This window comes from Pleurodeles waltl, chromosome 6 (genome assembly GCF_031143425.1).
Source record: "Pleurodeles waltl isolate 20211129_DDA chromosome 6, aPleWal1.hap1.20221129, whole genome shotgun sequence".
Classification (NCBI taxonomy): Eukaryota; Metazoa; Chordata; class Amphibia; order Caudata; family Salamandridae; genus Pleurodeles; species Pleurodeles waltl.
In genome coordinates, this window is record NC_090445.1 from 608,369,433 (window position 1) to 608,390,009 (window position 20,577).

Sequence of the window (20,577 nt, forward strand, 5' to 3'; positions counted from 1 at the left end):
GTATCTGCCCATGAGAGTGATAAATATGATAAGCTGGTATTTTTTAAATTAGTTAGTAAATTTGGAAAATGAGGAGCTATGTTGGCGGATCAATTTAGTTTATTTTATGAAAAGCTTTCTAAGGACGTAAATATATTATTTTCAGAAGGTTACAATATTTAGATGGGACAATATTACTTTAGTTGCTAAATATGAAAAACTGTATTTGAGGACAAAATCAGTCCATTTTCAGAAAATAAAAAGCTGTTACTTAGGAAAAAAATAAGATGCATTTATAAAATGTATTTAAAGATAAAATTAAAGTGGTAAACGATTAATAGTTTGAAATCGGTTGCTGATGTTGTGGCATCATGTGCTTAACGGCAGGCGGTACTTAGATGCAACATTTGTGGATATTTCATGACGTGTCTGAATGCATTTTGTGATGCAGCATTGCGGTGCCTTTTGGTTAGGTTAAGGCGATACACGTTCATACTCATCTGTATTGACAGCTTCTTATGAAATTAATATTTAGACGAGGCCTAAGCCTGTACAATTGGTGTGATCTATGGGACATTTTTACTATCTGAACCTGAAAATTCTCTGTACTCTGAGTTGTAGCGTTGCTGCGTAAACCTGTGTGGTCTGTGTGTCTGGAGGGTTAGCACTGCTGTCTAAGCCTACAGATTGAGTAGTCTGTTTAACATTTTGTTTTCCAATCTATTCGTTCAAAGTAAATTTCCAGCGATACAGAGAATTTACTTGACAGGGGCGTAATGGAACAATGAAAATAAAAGGAAGGCAGAAGTGAAAAAGGTATTTTATGCATTTTTAAATAATGCATAACCATATTAATCTTACTACCTTTTAAACATGTTTATTGTTATTTTTTTGTAGACAGTGGACCAGACAAAGTACCATTTTGCTAGATTCTTTCTCAAAGTATTTAGTGGCAGAGGAACTACCACAAGGCCTGCCGGGGTGAGGGGGGCTCTGGCTTCCACGCAATCCATGTACCATTGGTATAACATCATAAGTACCGCATCATAACTGGCTGGAAAACTTCCTGGGTTATAATCAATGTATTTGAAATGTGTGGTGTACAATGCACCACTCGGCATAATATTTCAAGCTTTTTCTTAGGAAGATTTCCCCTCTTCCCTTTGTGACAGGTTTGAGATATATTGCATGCGCCACGGAAGTCATAGTGGATCACTGTCCATTATTGCAACAAGACAATCACTGATGCACTGTTGTAGAGTCACAATGGAATCCGAGCCTGAGCCCTGATCAATTGCCCCGAGTCATTACCTTGCAAGCGACCCGATGTGGACAGAACTTTCCAAAGCCGAGAGGGGGCTGGATCCGTCTCAGCAGTGTCACTACATCCAGATGTTTGATACGTCCTCTGCAGGAAAACAAACGCATGTCCAGAGACCAACAATCATAAGAAAGATGATGCCAGAGCTCGATATGTAATAAAAAATTAAATTGTCATGTTCATAATACAATCCCACCCCTGGCAAGCACAGGTACTGGATCTGTGAGCAATCCCAGAGATGTGAATTCACTGGAGAATTATACAAGTTTGCAAGGACAAGGGCTACTGAGTGGTGATGTCTTGCCTGATGCGCCAGTCTAGAACTAACAAAAATGACCAGGAAATTGTAAATTATTTCATGATGGTATTGACGGTGCCTGTCTTATTCTTGAATATGGGAAGATCAGACAAAAACTTGAATATCTGTGGGAAGACATTCAAATTGCGTAAGCAAGCAAGACTTGTAACAAACCATTTGAAGAAATTTCTTACATTGCTTCAAACATAAGGACATCATTCATCAAGAAATATTATCAATTTAATTATAAAACATAACCCTCCATTCTAGCCCATGACCCCTCACTTACTTAGCTTCTGGGTCATATTCGGCCCAAATTCTTTTGAATTCATCCAGGTGATGTGGACCAAGGATGGACCAATCACGGGTCAGATAATCAAAGTTGTCCATGATGACAGCAACAAAGAGATTGATGATCTGGAGAGAAATGGTAAGACGTCATATGAGATGGGTAGGCCATATTCATGTCATGGTGGAGAAATGAAGAGGCTAACAGTGTTTTTGCTGCAACAGATCTGCTCCAACAGATCAAGATATGAGATCTAGGCTGAATTTATCATGTAAAATTAATTTAGTTGTGGCTTTCTTTATTAAGTTGTGAATAAATGGATGGCTCCAGTTTGACTGCACAATTTGTTCCTTGGGATTAGATGAGTGATCATGTTCCTGTTACATGTAAGCAACAGGTGGCAAACTCATGTGCTCAGTTCGTGATGTTGGAGTAGGATAATGAAACCTCAAATTACCAATGCACACACACAATGGCTTGGATGAGTAGTGGAGATGTAGAGAACATGCATTAAATGCAACCCATGTCAGTCCTTTTGGCCTCCTAATATTACCTAAAGCTAAGTAAAACTTTGCGACTATTGCCATGTGGCATGGGGTATTGTGGCAAGTAGAAAGTGGTGTTGAGATAATACTATATTTTTTTCAAATGAAAAAGGAACGTTATGTATGGTACCCTTCGTGTTTAGTCAATTTAATCCTTGATCAGCATGTGGTAATTGTTGTATATAGCTAGGGATTTGAACATGGTCACTTAGAGAACCACACTTTACAACGGCCCTTACTACTTCTTGCTGTGTATAGCCTGGAAACTTTCATTTTACAAATCACCACAGTCTCAGTGATCAAAAATGTCTCACAGTGAGAGATGGTGTCTTACAGAGGTCAGTGATACTTAGAAGAGGTAAGCAGATTTCTGAAGCAGTAGATGGAGATAATAGAGGCAGTGGATTCCAGTAAAGTCAAATAGACAAATATAAAGTCTTGCAGAGGAAAAGTATGTTTTGCAGAGGGAAAAGAAGACTGGCAGTGGTAAGTAAAATCCTACAATATTATTGAAGTTTCATATGAGTGTTGGTAACTCTCACAGTTGTCAAAGAAAGCTTACAGCAATAAGTCAAGTTTCAGAGGTCAGTGAAATCATACAGATGTCAATAAAGCTAAGCTAGAATTAGTGAAGCTTTAAAGACATCACTCACAATTTACGGACTTAAGTGACATCTCAGAGGCTAGGCAAATATGAAAGATCAGTGAAGACTCACAGACATCACGGAGAAGAGTGCAGTGGTATGAAGGCCAATAAAACCTTGCAATGTTACAGGAAGCTCACAGTGACATTTCAGAATTGACAGACATATTATAAATGTAAGTGACATATCACAGGTATCACTGAAAATTAACCACTGAAGTCCAATAGGGATAGGCAAAGACCCAGAACACAATTAATTCTTAGATATGAAAAACAAACTCACACTAGCAAAAATGTAATCTCATAGCAACTAGCATTGATGTCAGTGAAATCTCATAGAGGTCAGTCACAATGATACCTTGATTTTATATTCTACACAGCCTTGGAAGATCACTATGGCTTCTATGAGCCAATCTCACAATAACTTAGTCAGGAAGGTCTGAAGGAACTCTGATGCCTGAGTGATGCATGACTGGTGAGGTCCATTATGTTGGATTCATGGAGAACAAGTGAAATGAACAGGATCATACACAGTATAGCAAGAGCTCACCAGGAAGGCACAGAGCATGTAGAAACTGATGAAATAGAAGTATGCAAAGCTGGTTCCACAGGTGTACTCCTCTCCTGGGAGGAAGTCTGATTCAGGGTCACATTTCTTCCCATAGCTGCAGGCCAGCAGAATCTCCTGCCAGGCCTCTCCTGTCGCACACCTATAACAAAGTGCACAGTTACACAATGAATGATCAGTAGCAACCACTGTGGTTCTCATACAGTTAACACCATAGGTTCTTGAAAGGAAATCAATTAAAGATGCTCATAACAAGTAGATCATAGGAGCATAGAACCTTCTATGTGAGAGACACACAAATGCAATATACTTTCAAGACAACTTTTCTCCCCACACACTTTAATACACATTTTTTCATGCAGCATTCCCATACCAGAGCCTTTTGAGGGAGCCTAACTTTAGTTTCTGTTCTTCAGATCAACTCACACAGCTCTCCGTTTGTATATCCTCATTCTCACCTATAGTTCTCTGTGATGGTTTGAACAGATATGAGAGTAATCTGTGAGCTACTTGTGCAATAAATATCCATATTTGTGGGGGTGTACCTGTAATGTTCCCATTTTTGGTCTAGAATTCCCTCATCTTGAGTTATAGTGTCTTCATTCATTAAACCGTTCTGGAACATGAAGAAATGAAACTTCCACTAACTTAATGGGAACTTTAGAAAGAGTTTGGGATGTTTAGAGTCAATCTTAGGATGGAACCCCACTCCTTCATATCAGTAACTTGAAGATAGCAGGAGCACACTAAATCAGAGTGGGGAGATTGTGTTCTGCTGAGAAAGAAAGGCCATTGTGTACTGTACTTTTGGCACTGGTGTAAAGTGCCATACTGCAGAAACTATCTCAGGTGAACGAGAGGCCAGAAGATTAGGATGACACAGTGAGTAGGCAGGACTTCGGTCGAGAGCAGGCCGGCCCTTCTACTAGTCATCATGACTTTAGCTGTATGGCTATTCTTCTCCAATGACCAACTGGATTAACCCTAAGTAAGGCTCAATGAAAGTGAAACTTCAGACCAGTACATGGAACTTAGGTGGAAATAACTGACAGATTCACAGGCCACCATTGGGAATAAACAAGAAGAGGACTCATTTCCAGTCCTGTGCCAAGCTTTGTATATGCTCTTGAAAACGAAAACCAACAAAACAACTGCAACCTTGAGAGTGGACCAGTGTCTGACTTGGAAGAGAATCTTAGGGCATCAGATTAACGGCTTTACCTTGCCTAGAGAACCAGCATCTGACCCAGCTGAGGAGTGCCATTGGAATGCCAATTGAGAGAAGATGAGCAGACATTGGATGTTACAGTTACTTCAACGCTGCACAACGTGATGTACTGTAAGGTTCTCCTGAGGTTGACAACTAATTTGAGGAAGATTCAACAATTGGGATATCAGATTCTTTTCATTCCTGGTGGTGGCCCAGCAGATGCCTCAAAGATGAATGCCCTCAGAAGCTCATCAAGGACTTTGTGGTTCAACTGTCCTGTTTACAGCCAGATGAAAATGATGAAGGGTTGTAAAGTTTGGCTAAACAGGAATATACTTCATTCTCCAATAGAAATAATACCTTTATCTGTATGGATTCCTACAATGTCAGCTTTATCCACAGATCAATGGGTCACCTATATAATTTCCAAAATGGTCACCAACCATGTTATTATCTCGTTTCAGTTCCCTTGTATTTATGCAACCCCTCCCCCAGACTTTGAACATTTTATCAACTTTGGCTTAAGATGAGAAGCCTTTGGCATTGCTAAGAGCCAAAATTATCCATTTTCCTACAACCAATCTTGGTAGCACAAATATACTTATAGCTGTATGAGGGCTTATTCTGATAGAATACCGGCCTGAAGGCAAAATATTAATTAATTATTTACAGTTACCAAGAATAGTTCAGATGATTCCAGTACTTACCAAATATGCCTCAGGTTACTCAATGTTTTTTCTAGGGTTTTATAAGACAGTTTGTCTTGAGGTAGTGCTAGTTATTGGGGATGACACTACTTCAACCATCGCAGATTTTCTAACTTCACTAACACATCAGAGCACCTTTGCTCTGAGGTTGCATTAATGGATCTCTATACGAAGATGGGTGCTAGCAGATATTGATAAGAAATTCAAAGATGTAAAGACTACTGTTCAACTGCTAGTTTTCCAAAACTCTGTGATATCAGCAAACATTTTAGATAGTTGGCAGTGAGCAAACGTTGTTGCCTTTCCTAAAACCCTGTTCCTTGTAACCACCCAATATCTCTGTTAAATGCTGACAGCATCATTTTTACCAAGCGTTTCATATATATAACATCAATTCTATACTCCATGATCTGGTTTCAAATGGACAACATGGATTTGTTGAGGTAAAGGTCCTGGGACATTACAGATAGAGATCGTCGGGCCAAAGGAGCATTGAATTCTATAAGTGCTAGAATTTATTTTTTAATTAATGTTTATTTATGTGGATATTACTTGTTTCTCGTTTAGCTACTGTTAGTCCAGATTTTTTTTATTTACCATTGCACTATCTCAATGAAAAAAACATATACTAAAAAAGGAAAATATGAAAAAAGGTTCTGCAGATGTCTGCTTTTTTCGTCCCTTTCTGCAATGGTGTAGACAAACAATCTAAGCTTCAATTTTTTTGGTCTGTATTGATTCTGTATTTTTCTAAAGAGACTTATACAATTACTTTGTGAAACTATTGTGATTCCATTACCTGAACATTACTCCCTCTGTGGTATCTGCATCTAATATTAAATTTAAAAGAATGTTTTGTTTGACTTTCAAGATTTCTATGTTTATGGTTCTGCTTTTATACTTAAGCTTGGGCTCTTCATAAATGTCATGCTGATTCATTTTTCTTTGAAAACAAACAATAAAGAGAACTGTTAAAAATGTATATAATTTCTTCACCACCCATTCTTGTTCTGCTGACCTACTCCAATTCATCCCTACTGCAGACATGGTCATGTGAGTCTTCCCTCTGAAGGGATGTGCAAAATAATGACATAAAGTTACTCCATTTAAGAAAAAGCTCTGCTTATTCTTTGAGACATCCACATATTTGTCCTGCTGCACCTTTATTCAGTAGAATGAAAGTAGCTGGTGGCCCAGCAGAAGACTTCTTCAAGGCCAAGTACAAGTAGTAGAGATGGACTTGTTATCAAACTCTTTTTTAACAAATCTCCTGCTTGGAATATAGGTCTCCACCTCGGCACCAGCATTTCACCTTTTCAATGTATGTATGCCATGTGTGTATGACACCAAATAGTATGTTGATATATATATATATATATATATATATAAAAAACACAGAGTGGCAACTGCCATTGATTAGACTAGTTATAGCTAAGTCAGAGGTTCCCTAGGAAGAGTGCTTCTTCTTTCACAAATAACTTTGATGCAGTTTGACACATCTGCACAATACTTTCCAAAAACAAGTTCTTCAACCTCAGCTCCTCTTCAGAAAGCTTTGCACAGATTCATCAAGTGGGGACAAGAAAAAAAGGGGTTCCCAAAATGTTGATTTCCCATGTTAATTTCCTATAGGAAATCTTGCTCTCAAATGCATAAAAATGGCTGAACAGAATTACATCAAATCTGGCAAAAAGTTAAAACTTTACTGAGAAAGTATGCTGTTTAGGTGTAAATCTGTTCTGCAGTTTCCCAGAAGCTAGCATTTAAACAGGGACTTCGGTATGGACATGAAGGGGTTAAAAAGTTAGGTGTATCTGGACGGGTGATCCCGCTAGAATCCTTCAGTGTCAATACCAAAAATTAAAAGATAGGGCACTCTGATGGGCCGGGGGAGCTTTTTCTACTGTCATCCATTTTGGGACAGTGGTACAAGTCCCGCACTGCCGAACATTCAGATTGGATGGCCATAAAACTAACCACAAGGAATCCCTGCATTCCAGCTGAAGAGCTTACAGCTCCAGCTCAGAGTGCTTTAAAAAATATGGTAATCCTGCCTGAGGGTCAGGAATTCAGTTACTCAGGACACATATTGCAAATTATTTTTAAATGTCCTTGGTGGCAACTGTGCTCCATACAGTCTGCCATGAAAAACACTAGTGGTGTCTGAGGGCACTACATGAATAAAAAAAAATCTTTAAAAAATATTCTTGCAGTGCATTATGAGGCGCTTCACTCATTTCACATTTCTGCTTTATAACACATATATATTTTTTTTATTTGGGGAGGAGGCATGCGGCCCCCTCTGCCCATCGCCATTTAATGGCCCTGAGAACCTCATCACCAGGGCAGATGAATTTTTGTTTTTGAGGAGTGGGAGTGTTGCCCCACACCCCAAGACTTTGAAAGACCCCAGGAATCACATCCACCTATGCCGATATCTTTATCAGATGTGAGGGCTTGCGGCCCCCATTCCAGAGCATTTTGAAGGATCAGGGAATTCCACCCCATAGGATGATGTATTTGAGGAGGGGGCTTAGCCCCCCCCCCCTCCTCAAGCCATAGTGCCTTAGGACCTGATGGCAGCAGAGCACAAGTAGGGAACAGAAATCCAACTCAATGTCCACACCCTCCTGAGCTGGAAACACAGGTCTGATCCCACCCAGCAGGAGCAGAAAGAAATGTGGTTTCTGCCAGAAGCAAACAAATGCAGTTGACTCCCATGGCATCTGTGATGGCTGCAGGTAGGGGGGACGGGCAATGTCCCAGGGGCCAAGGTACTCTAATTATTGTGGGTTCCCTGACTGTAGCAGGGAATCCATGGCAATTTTTAATTTGTTTAGGTCTTGAGGATGGGGTCCCTGGCACCATCTGATGACTTAGGAGGGAGGCCGCTGCCCCGCCTCCTTTAAGACAATGATGCATCCCTGGGAGATAAGGTCCCAGGGGATATGTGATGGCTTGGGTTTGGGGTCCCACATGCCCGCCACTAACATATAAATACAATGACCCCACAGGCCTGGACCACCCAGTGGGGTTGATTACATTTATTTTAAATGTTTTACAGGACCACACACCCATCAAAAGAAAGATTCTGTTTTTGCTCTTTTTGCAGAGGGGTGGCATCTGGGACCCCCACCTTCCCCAATCAGGCCAAGGGAGTGAGGGTATCACTACCCTGCCTTCCTATATGTTTTTATCTTTTCTCAGGACAAGAGGGGTCAGTGCTTGAGTCCTTACATGGCTGCATCATTATCACTGTTGATGTTGAGACAGCCAATCAGATCTTAGCTTTTGATCTGTCAGTGCGGAGATTGTCCGAGACATGAAGTATATATACATTTCGAAACTTAACTTCTCAAAAACACCAAATCACAGAATAATACACTTTCTAGACTAAGATTTAGCTTTTTCCCCAAAGTTGGTGTAATTCCATTCACTGCTCAGGTATCCTACAGATAATTGCTTGGGGAACACTTGTTTTAGGACCATTCCCTCGTTTATTCAACTCCCCACCCCCATTTTGTGGATCACACCAAATCTTTCCAGAAAGCTGAGGTGGATGAGACATATTTTTGGAAAGTTTTATGAAGATTTGTCAAAGGGCACCAAAGTTATCAGCAAAGAAAGAACATCAATTTCTTGTGGCAGTGTAAATATATATATATATATATATAGTTATAGGTGTGTTTGGTAAAGATCCACAATGCAATGTAAAGGTCAACTCGTGGTTTTACATGTGTGATAAAGCCATGCGTTGTAATAGCATGTGTGGAAACATCATAGATCCTTCTATGAAGAGATGCCTTTCACAGAATGTTCACTTTCCCCCACCTTCAGGAAGTATCTGAAAGGCTGAAAATGTACCAACAAAAGTGTAAACTCCGATGAACACATATGGATCTCTTGTAGGTGAAAATCAGCTTGATTCTCACAGGATCCTCTGTAAAACAAAATCCTCAGTTACTGGGCAGCTGAACTAAGGGTCATTAGTGTGAAGGGTGAATGTCTGTGTTGGCTACTGTTTGGCCTGGTTAAGTCTTGGAAGTCCTGGGGCGATACCTTTGCTCCCCATCCACTAGATCTCTAACATCCTACCTCCCATCAAACCATTACATCACACACAGAACTCCTCATCTCACCCCCAATCTATGTTGGGGAACAACTATACCAGCATCCACAGAAAAAAGTAAACAGGTATAGCAACATTCACCATAGACGGCAGGGACACCATGGTTGATTACTGGGAACTGAGGAACTTCTCCTTTACTTGCTAAATGTAAGGTTCCATATATTGGATTATTTGACCTAACCTCACTTCGATTCTCACCTGTATGTGCTACTAGTACTGAAGAAAATGTCCTTTTTGGCCCCTACAGATGCATTGAAATACACATAAGGGCACACACTTATGTTGCATGAATGGCCCAAGGAATCATTGCCAAGGGGATAGGAAACACAGGTACTTAGGAGAAGACAAAAACAATTACTGGGACTGTACCAAGGCAGAAGCATGGAATACACGAAAAATGGGACAAAATGACAATGTTGAAACAGGGTACTAACTAGCACAGGAACTTGGCATAGATTGTCACTAGGTCAAGAAAAACATTGACAGCAGGAAAAAAAGAAACAAAGATCTGAAGGTCAGCCTCATTTGTAAAAATAAATACACTGAAAACAACACAGTGAGAAGCACAAGATGATGTAGGATTCTAACATTAGTACGTATCAAGGAAAGAAAGGGGTGGACACTCAGACAATGCACTCTTAAAACAAAAGAAAGATGCATGTGAACAGAAGTGAGTGAAAGCAATAACACTCAAAAGAACAGGGTAATAAAGTCAGTCACTGAGAACCCAGCAGCCAACAATTAGACTACAGAGGAGGGAGAAACTGACTCATACATTATAATGCGAAACACAAGTCTTATTATTCACATCATTGGATGGAGTCAGAAACCGCCACAACCACCAAAAAACAATATTCACTGAGGCAACAACTCATACACCATAAACATATTACAATCCTGTTGATCACATTTGCACAGGTTAGTGGCAAATGCTGCATCATGCACAACTTATGCAGCAGAACATGACAAACTGAAAGGCTGTAGAACCGTAACACTATTTGTTGTGTTTTGTCTTTGGATATGGGAATAATTTTCATTTGTCTTTTTTTTTTAAGATTAAGTATTCTATGCAATTATATTATACTCATTTTGGGAATAACAGTGGACTGTATTTATCTGCACAGGGGGAGAGCCAGTTACAGAATCTCAGGGCCAGATTTTGATGTTGGTGGAGGGGGTTACTCCATCATGTCCCGTCCACTGTTATTACTATCCCATTACAGCCTAAAGGGATTGTAATACGGCGGACAGGATATCCATCACGTTTGTGACAGAGTAACCTGTCCCCCAAACTCTAAATCAGGCCCTTAGTGAACCCTATGATGCAATAACATGGTCCTTATTGCCAAAATGTAATACACAAATTCATGGGGTCACCTCTATAATGTCAGTAAAGTGTAAGTTTCATGTGTCTTGTCTCTAGCGCACAATTCCACCATCCATTTATGTGAACTGCAACTCAAAATATAAAATAAGCAGACAGCATACCCATTTGTGCTGCTTTAAAATATATAATACAGGAAACATTATTTTACGCTAAATGCTCTACTCTTAATAAACACGTGAGGTGTCATATTCAGAATGGACATGTTCCAAGAGTCAGTCCTATCAGAGCAGTTGGTTACAGGTCGCCTCTAGCACAAGACACACCAGAGGCCGATCAAACACAGACTGGTAGAGATGAAATGCAGCTCCTGTTCCACAGCACTATATCAGCACCATGATCTCGGAGTCATGCACGCTCCTTCAGCAATAGCAGTAAAGGGACAAGCTTTGTAATACAAGATTACATGTTGCATTGTCTCTTCACCCCTGCATGGGAGTCTCTCTTCCTAATCGTATAAAAGAGCGTGTGTTCCATGAAATTTGTTTTGATAGCCAATCAATGAACTTAGAATGTTCCTTAGGCATAGTTATAGTGGATGGGCCTGATCTTAACAGTGTGTGTTACCTTGTTTCACTGTATAGTAGTGTACATTCTTACCTTAGTGTCCTAGTTCTGTGCTCTGTTGTTCCACCTACTGGAGGAAGGAGACACAGGAACAGAAAGGAGGAGCATATCCTGTTCCTGTATCCTCTTTCTCCAGCAGGTGCAAGGCTTCAGAAAAGTACTTTGTCCACAACATAATTTAGTAACTGTTAGACTTTTCATCCTTGGCGTGGTCTCCCTTAACTTTTTGCCTCTGTTCCCCAGGTTGTTGATGTGTGCTGGAATCTGATTTTGCTGTTGTTGTTACTCTGGGCACTTTACAACTGCTAACCAGTGCTAAGGTGCAAGTGCTCCTTTACAAAATGAGTATGTAATTGGCTTATCCATGACTGCCATATTTGCTTTACTGGTAAGTCCCTAGTAAAGTGCACTGGAGTTGCAAGGGCCTGTAAATCAAATGCTACTAGTGGGCCTGCAGCACTGGTTGTGCCACCCACATAAGTATCTCTAATCATATCTCAGACCTGCCACTGTAAATTCGACTTAACAAGTGTACCCACTTGCTAGGCCTAAACCTTCCCTTTTCTTACATGTCAGACACCCCTAAGGTAGGCCCTAGGTAGCCCCAAGGGCAGAGTGCAGTGTATGGTTAAGGTTGGACATATAGTAATGTATGTTATGTTCCAGATCAGTGAAATATTGCTAAATTCGCTTCTCACTGTTGCAAGGCCTGTCCATCTCATAGGTTAGCATGGGGGCTACCTTTAAATCTGATTAAAGTGTAGATTCCCTTTGGGGGCGGATGGACATGTGGAGTTTGGGGTCTCTGAGCTCACAATTTAAAAAACAAAACTTTTAGTCAAGTTGATTTTAAGATTGTGTGTTTGAAAATGCCACTTTTAGAAAAGTGAATCATTACATACAACAATGCCCTGAGGGGGAAAGATCGACAAATTATTTATATATCATAAAACAACATAGGTGAAAACAGAAAAACTATTTATTCATATAAATATATATATTCATTTTTTTACTTATACATAAATATCAATTTAACATATTCATCCGATATGGACAACCTATCTAGTAAAACAACACACCAAAGGACAGATAGTGTGAAAAAGAAAAGTGCTCGTGATAGATAGAAAGAAGAATAATACATATTCCAATGAATCAAAAACCTATATATTCTTCTTTCTATCTATCACGAACACTTTTCTTTTTCACACTATCTGTCCTTTGGTGTGTTGTTTTACTAGATGGGTTGTCCATATAGGATGAATATATTAAATTGATATTTATGTACAAGTAAAAAAATGAATATATATATTTATATGAATAAACAGTTTTTCTGTTTTCAACTATGTTGTTTTATGATATATAAATAATTTGTCGATCTTTCCCCGTCAGGGCATTGTTGTATGTAATGATTATCTTCTACCCAGCCCAATCTGGTTTTTGGGTTACCCTCTGTGGTTTATAAGTACTTTTAGAAAGTGAGCATTTTCTTGCTTATACCATTTCTGTGACTCTGCCTGTTTGTGGATTCCCTCTCTGGGTCAGTTTGACAGTTGGGCTGGTTGCATCTCACACTAGATAGTGACACAAAGGGAGCTGGGGTGTAGCCTGAATATCCTGATGAGCCATCTGTGCTAGGAGGGAGGGCAGGAGTAGTCACTCACACCTGAAAGGGCTGTGCCTGCCCTCACACAATGAAGTCTCCAACCCCCTGGTGAGTGTCTGGGGCCTGGCCTGGGCAAGACAGGATTTCACATTCAAAAGAGACTTTACTTTGAAGTGGGCCTACTTCAAAGGAGAAATTGGGTATAAGAAGGACACCCAAAACCACAAACTTGAGAAACACTTCTGGAAACAAGAGGAACGTCTGCCTGGAGACGAGCTGAAGAGCTGAGGAAGAAGAGCTGCCCTGCCTGTGACTGTGCTTTGTGGAGCTATCCTGCAGTTGCTGCTTCTGCCAGAGTAAGAGGGCAAAGACTGGACTTTGTGTGCCTTCCATCTTGAGAATAAATCTCCAAGGGCTTGATTTAGAGCTTGCCTCCTGTTGTTTGAAGTCTCAGGGACAGCAACGACTTCTCTCTGCCAGTACATGGAGTCTCTAGAGACTCCTACTCTGCCCTGTGGTGCCCATCCAGTTCCTGGGACCCTGAAAGGAGAAGCTGGCAGCCTCAGAGGAAGAAATCCACGCACAGAGCGCTGTGCAGTAAAAAGTTTGACGCAACTCCGAACTTGGCTGAAGAACCTACTCGCTGCTGGCTCCGTGGCTGAGAATCGATGCTCGTCAGAAACGCAACCGGAAAATCGATGCATGGAACAGGAGAAATTATGTGCAGCATCGCTGACGGAGGCTGGGAGATCGCAACCCTCACTGCGTGTTTTTCGGATCATCGTCCGCCTGGATTTCTGACATCGTTGTGCGTGCAAAAACAATGCAAGGCCTGCCTGGACCCGTGTGCGGAACAAATCGACGCATTGCTCTCCTGTGGAGAGCAGAACCAACACACGCTGACTCGACAGAAGGGGGAAACAACGCAAGGTCTCACTCGTGAGTGATATTGACTCATTGCAATCCCTTTTTGATGCACATCCACCCGTCCGGGGTTATTTTTGACACGCACCATGTACATTTTCACGCGAGCAGCGCTAGCGTGTCTTTAAAACTACTTAAATATTCTTTTTGATTTTTCATTGATAACTTGACTTGTGTATTGTGGATTTTTGTCATTTTGGTCTTATTTTGGTTAGATAAATATTTCCTATTTTTCTAAACCTGTGTTGGGTCATTTTTTAGTGTTTTTATTAAGTTACTGTGTGTGTTTTGGTACAAATACTTTACACCTAGCACTCTGAAGTCAAGCCTACTACCCTGCCAAGCTACCAAGGGGGTAAGCAGGGGTTAGCTGAGGGTGATTCTCTTTTACCCTGACTAGAGTTAGGGTCGTTGCTTGAACAGGGGGTAACCTGATTGTCAACCAAAGACCCCATGTCTAACAGTGACAGTTGCCCCATGTACATATAGAGCATGGGAGAATGGAGGAGCATTCTTCTTCGTATTGAAACACACTTTCTTCCAACTCCCCACTTTTGATTGGATTGTACCTCAACTCCGATGTGGGGCTCATATGAAAGTGGAAGCAGTGCCCTTTGCAAGGTATTTTTGTGCTATGTTACATCTTTGGCTAGAAGAGTATCTTGCATTGAACTGGATACTCTTTGTCCCCAGAATCTGACTTTAGCCTTGACAATGAACCATCCAACAAACACCTATGAAGCTGCCCCAGTGACCCAATTCAAAAACAATCACTTTAAGCATCTCAACATGAGTGTAATGGAATCCAAGATCTATACACCTCCACAATTACAGCTCACAAGTTATTTTACATCATTCAGATTTCCATACAATGGATAGAGGAGGCAAGTAAGGAAATCCCATCTCAACTTCAAAATCAAATTCTAATCGTTGAAGAGTTTAAGGAGTTGTTGGTAACAAAAGAATGAAAGGGGAAATGGTCATCTGGGTGCAGGCAGACAGTCTGACAATGCACTAAAGACAGGAAAATCAGCTTCAATAGCCAGTAAAATAATAGACACAAGGATGATTTGACTCAATGGACCAAAACACACAAAGGAACATAACTGGAGAAGGATACAGACCTGAAGAGTAACAGCACTGCTTGAGGGAAAGTTTGGAAGTTGTTGTTCCGATTGATTTGGGTCCCATCCACCATAGCAATTTTACCAAAGACCTGTGGAGTAAGACGTAATAGGTTGAAATCTTATAGACAGAGAATATCCTGTCTCAGAGTGTGTAAGTACAAGAAGTGATGATGATGATGCAGAGATGAATCTCTGATGAGCCACATGAGCCATGTGTCCCTGTCACAGAGTAATTCTGTTTTTGTAGAACGTCTTTGCTGTCCCATTCTAATCATTACAGTGCACTGGAAGTATTAATCCGGCACAGTGCAATTAAACTATTCATAAGGAGTCACAGACATCATGCCTCATTAATAAACACAAGGCAAAATGTATTTCTTTTGCTATTCCTTGTGAATGTTCAATGAGGGGAAGAAGGTCTGCAATATAGCTCCGTCTTTGTATGAACTTCTGCAGTGTACCAGCATTGCTCCTTCTACGCCTTAGAGATGACTGGTGCAATGAAGAATGATAAAGGGACATAGGGAGAGAATGAAGCAGATGCAGGGGTGGCTATCTCCTCCCCTGAAGCCGGCAGCTGTCACTCACAGTGGCAGCTGCCCATTCTGAGCTGCTGCCAGCTTGTAAATCGTTACTGACTGTCCACTGTAGTGGCAACTACTCTATGGTTGGGAGTGATCACAAAGCACTGATCCTTTTCTTTGAAAGTCAAAAGAAGAGGGAAAGCAAATTTTCTGTCCGTCTTGCGTTGTGGACTCAAAGGGTTAAATTGGTATTCTCCATAATCTAGTATTAGGTCATGGTTCAACATAATTTTTGTGCCATATAGACTTGGGCATTATATACGCATATTATATGCTAATCATATTAATCTGTGTGTACTGTATTAATTAATCAAAAATTGGTGGCTGCATATATTTTAGTGAGAGCTCTATATGTATTTGGAATTTAATCACAATTTATAGCACATTTTTGGAATATTTTTTAATGTTAAATTAGCTTTACATGTAACCGGACCCCAGTAATCTGAATTCTATTTCATCAAATGTCTCGCAAGTGTCTTGTTTTTTCTCTCCTTTACAGGTGTCTTATTGTGTGCCTCATTAAGTTAGAATAGGCTTCGTTTTTATTGTTTTAGACTAGTAAGCAACTGAACTTTAATTAGAAGTTGGCCTCAGATGTGGATGCTGAGATAGTGGGAGAGATCTTCCTGTGCCAGGCAGACCGGACTGATGATACATCCAAGGTCAACCAGATGATTACTCCTTTGATGAGAGCCGGGAAATTAGGGAGTTTGCCTGTTCTCAGAGACACAGTCTCCAGATTGGCGGAAACTGATATGAAGAAGCCTTCCAGAATTTTCTTTTATGCTGTAATTCTGTTATCTTTAGAACAGTTGAGCAGACCCTGTTCTGACTTCGCTGAGAGCAAGCTTCTTAACCCTGATGAATTCCCCTGGCCAGAGAGTTGAGTTTCATGCTTCAGCATTCATGCTTTCCCCCCCAAACTTTAAACTTGGCTCATCTGAAACGGACACCTTCCTCAGAAAATTTGTTTGCCCATTCCCCTTCATTTAGAATAGGGAAGTTTCTTTATGGAACCAGCTTGGTTGACATTTTGCTTGCTGGATGCAATTCTGTTTTGCATTTTCTTCTTGTGATATACTAATTTAGGCCACATCAACATTTAAATATTTATGTTCTTAAGAATATTTTTCTTTCATTTAGTTTCTTATTTGAGCTAAATTGCTAAGAAAACCCTTAAGGTTTGGAACCATCCTCTCTGTTGTTCCTGTAGAGCGGCATCCATTTCAGTGTATTTAAAAATGTATTGCCGATGTTAGTCCTTTCTTACACTTCAAGCCGACAATCAAAGGTCCATATGACCATGGAGGATTCTCTTTGATGGCTTTAATCAGAGATTGACATTTAAGAAACCCCATTCTATCATCACTATTCCAAAGAGATGTTCCTGTGTAGTGTGAACAAGAGACCAAATCTCATATCAAGTAGCAGAGGGCTCCTTATCACTTCAGGCTCTTGGAGCATCCTCTTTATCTGTGGTTACCCACTAGCCAATGCAGTAAAGATCATATCTTTTGAAGATTTGTACATTCATATTATTATTTTGGATGCAAATGTAAACATTTGATGGTTTGCCCAACAGTGAGTATACATTGGTTTTCACGTTTAGTGGTTTGATTGCCATCCAGTAATGTTTATTCTATGTGCATTATATTAATATGCTAAAAGTTTGATGTTGTAATACTTTGATGCACTTCTCTATGAATTAATCACATGAGCGAATATCCTTGTAACCTACTTATTGCACTAGTTGCTATTAAGTTTAAGGGTAGTCGCATATTTTCTAGGTGTTATCCATAAGTCACTAACATCTTTGTATGTCATCAAATGCCAGAATTGGACACACTTATCATTTATTATTTTGATGATATCAGAACTGGAAGACAAGCACTCTCTTCATGCAAACCACAGAAATCATTAACTACTACATGCTAACTATTCAGCAGAGAGAATGTCTGGTATTAACCCCTAGGATGCTGTTGCTTTCACAATAGGTTTGCACTATAAAAATAATATTACACACGTATTCCAGCAGTAAATTACAGAGAATGCCTCTTTCATACCAACTGCAACCAGATCTTGTAGAACACTAGCCAAAGAAAATACAAGTGCATCCCATTGACTGAAAGATAAGTGGAAGAAATTGTAAACTTAATTTTTATGCTATTGCCAAGGGCATAATCTCAGATTAGACTATGCGGCAGAGTGTAAAAACTATATTTCCATGTGTTACCGATGTTCTAGGGTCTTCAGCAGATTTGCCTCTCTTGTAGTAACAGGGCATCATCTGAAAGTGAATCCACCTGTATCTGTTGAACTTTAACAGGATTTTTTGTACTGAAGTTTACGGGTGTTCTCAAGATTTAGAATTGGCATTGACGCTGCTCGTGTCATTGCCATACACATGACAACTAAGATTATGAGTGAGATAACTGGGTAGAAACTTGAATGTGCTAAAAAGGTTGGAATACCAAAAGGTTTGGATGGATGGCTGGAAGTGTGGAATTCTGAATAAATGATGTGTTACTGGGTGAAGCAGAGGCTGAGTGGAGTGGTAGAAAATTGGAAGCACATATAAAATAAATATTTGGAAGAAGGGACTGATAGAAGTATGTGTAGCAAAGCAATACACAAATTGGTGGAAGGCAGGCATGCCTGTAACAATACTTGACAGATCTCACTGTTAGAATAATATTTATGGACATGTTTAGAACCTTCAAAATGTTTCTTAAATTTCAACAGAGGACCTCCGTGGTGCTAGGTGATTCAAAGATGAGAGCCTCCTACCTGCATACCAATCACAGCATAGATGAAAAACAGCATGACAATCAACAGTGCCACATACGGCAGAGCCTAAGGGAGGAAAGAACATGGAATAGATGAGTATGTGCGAAAGCACAGTGCAAACAGAGTGAAGCCACATGCTACTTTCAAACATTTAAGCATGCATGCAATACAAATGTATTTCATTTCGATCCAGTGCCACCCGTGGTGAACAGGCTCCACCCTTTCCACAGATGCCCAAGCTGTGATCACCACAGTATGCCAGACAGAGTTTCCGTTTAAATTTTAGGCATGAAATTTTATTGCATCCACTACCAATAAGTAAAGGTTATTCGATAGTAAGGCCCAATAATTCCACATTTACATTCAGTGAGTAAATTGCTTCCATTAAAAATAAAAGGGAGTAGGTGGTTAGGTAGTGTGCTAGGAGAATTCTGCTATTTATTTTTAGCGTGGGAACTTATGGCAAAGAGGAGCAGCCAATCACATTTATGAGTTCAAATGTGGCAGTACATTGAGGATCTCAGGGAAATAGGTGTGGCCATCAGCTAGTATAACAGCACTTCTGAGGCTTCACGGTCAGAAATGATAGGCAAAACAAATCTATTGAAGAATTCATGTCCCTCAGTCCTGTTTTCGAGATGTTGGGTATTTATCAATCCATAAAAATATAAAATATCCACAATATCCTAAGCAAAACACTGATCTAATAAGAAATAAGTATATTTCAAATCAATATGTTGCCATTAGGTGAGAGACATCACCCTCTATTGTAACAATGGTTACCATGGAATGGTTGCTGCGCTACAGAAAAAATACTGTCTCACCCCTAAAAAATATTTTAATCTGAGGCAGCTCTAATGTTTGATGTGTATATGGGTAATGACGTCATCAGTCAAAAATCTCGTTTAATACCACAGATTTTGTGCGTTGCGGTTTCATTTCTTACTTTCTTTTATTCATTCACTCAACAATTAATGATGATAGCCAATATATTCTGCAGAAAATGATACCAACAAGAACAAATAACTGATTTCGTATCACAGTTTGCTCTATGTACAGTTACCTTTGGCTTTTTATGTTTGGTACGTGAGTAATCTTGTATTATCAAAGGTCACAGATGCCAAATGCACTTCCACAACCCTGCACTTCTATAGCGAAGGACGAATGTGATTGTGTTTGTTGAACGTCCGAAGAAGGTAACAGTGTCAGACTCGCTTGAAAGTAACTTCATAGACTGCTGTTCTAGTACTCGCATTACTCTTTTGGTTTCCACTCAACTATACCACACTGTCGAAGGAGTCAAGTCAGGAGTTTCTACCACTTCCAGATGGGTTTTGACTCCTCGACATCTTGGTGAGACTAGGGTACGGCAGCATCATGCTCATTCTTCTGCTGCCGCTCAATGTTTTCACCAGCCTTGGTGTCACAGGCACATCTGTAATCAAAACCTGCCTGCCACGGGAAGCTGTGAGATCCCTGCGCAATAAAAGTTTCCACTACATTTGGCTTAAAAAAACCCTAGCAAATTGTCCCCAAATTACAATACGCTCTGCCCGCTACCGGTCCGTGTCACAAAACTAAAGCAAGGGTCACCACACGACTAAAATGCTTAATATTAATCTGGTCTTATTGGTTGCCTTAACCAGCAACCTTTGCAGCATTTTTCATCTTAAAAAAAAAAAAACTATTCTAGAGCCAAGACTGGCATCTTGGCAAATATAAATCAATTTCAGCAAAGCAGTACTTATGAGCATCAATACGAAAAGTGATGACGTGACATAATGGCAGCATTTTGAATATCAAACCAAATGAAGCAGAGTTGTGTTTTGCAGAAAAACATGGAATGAAAAATTGAAAAGAAAGAGGCTTTACTCTCATAGATAATTTGGACACTAGGACAGATGCACTTTTA

At 40.1% G+C, this 20,577-nt stretch overlaps 1 protein-coding gene across 1 annotated transcript in view; it reads right to left on the reverse strand.

The window, feature by feature from the left end:
• The window catches only part of CACNA1S (calcium voltage-gated channel subunit alpha1 S), a 381,085-nt gene that overhangs the window by 64,715 nt on the left and 295,793 nt on the right, over positions 1-20,577 (reverse strand). Inside the window, exons 31-35 of the mRNA XM_069238889.1 lie at positions 18,666-18,731; positions 15,292-15,383; positions 3,626-3,785; positions 1,888-2,015; positions 1,291-1,387 (exon numbers count right to left, since the gene is read on the reverse strand). Of these exons, the coding sequence (XP_069094990.1) occupies positions 1,291-1,387; positions 1,888-2,015; positions 3,626-3,785; positions 15,292-15,383; positions 18,666-18,731 (543 nt within the window). The remainder of the gene's footprint in view (positions 1-1,290; positions 1,388-1,887; positions 2,016-3,625; positions 3,786-15,291; positions 15,384-18,665; positions 18,732-20,577) is intronic.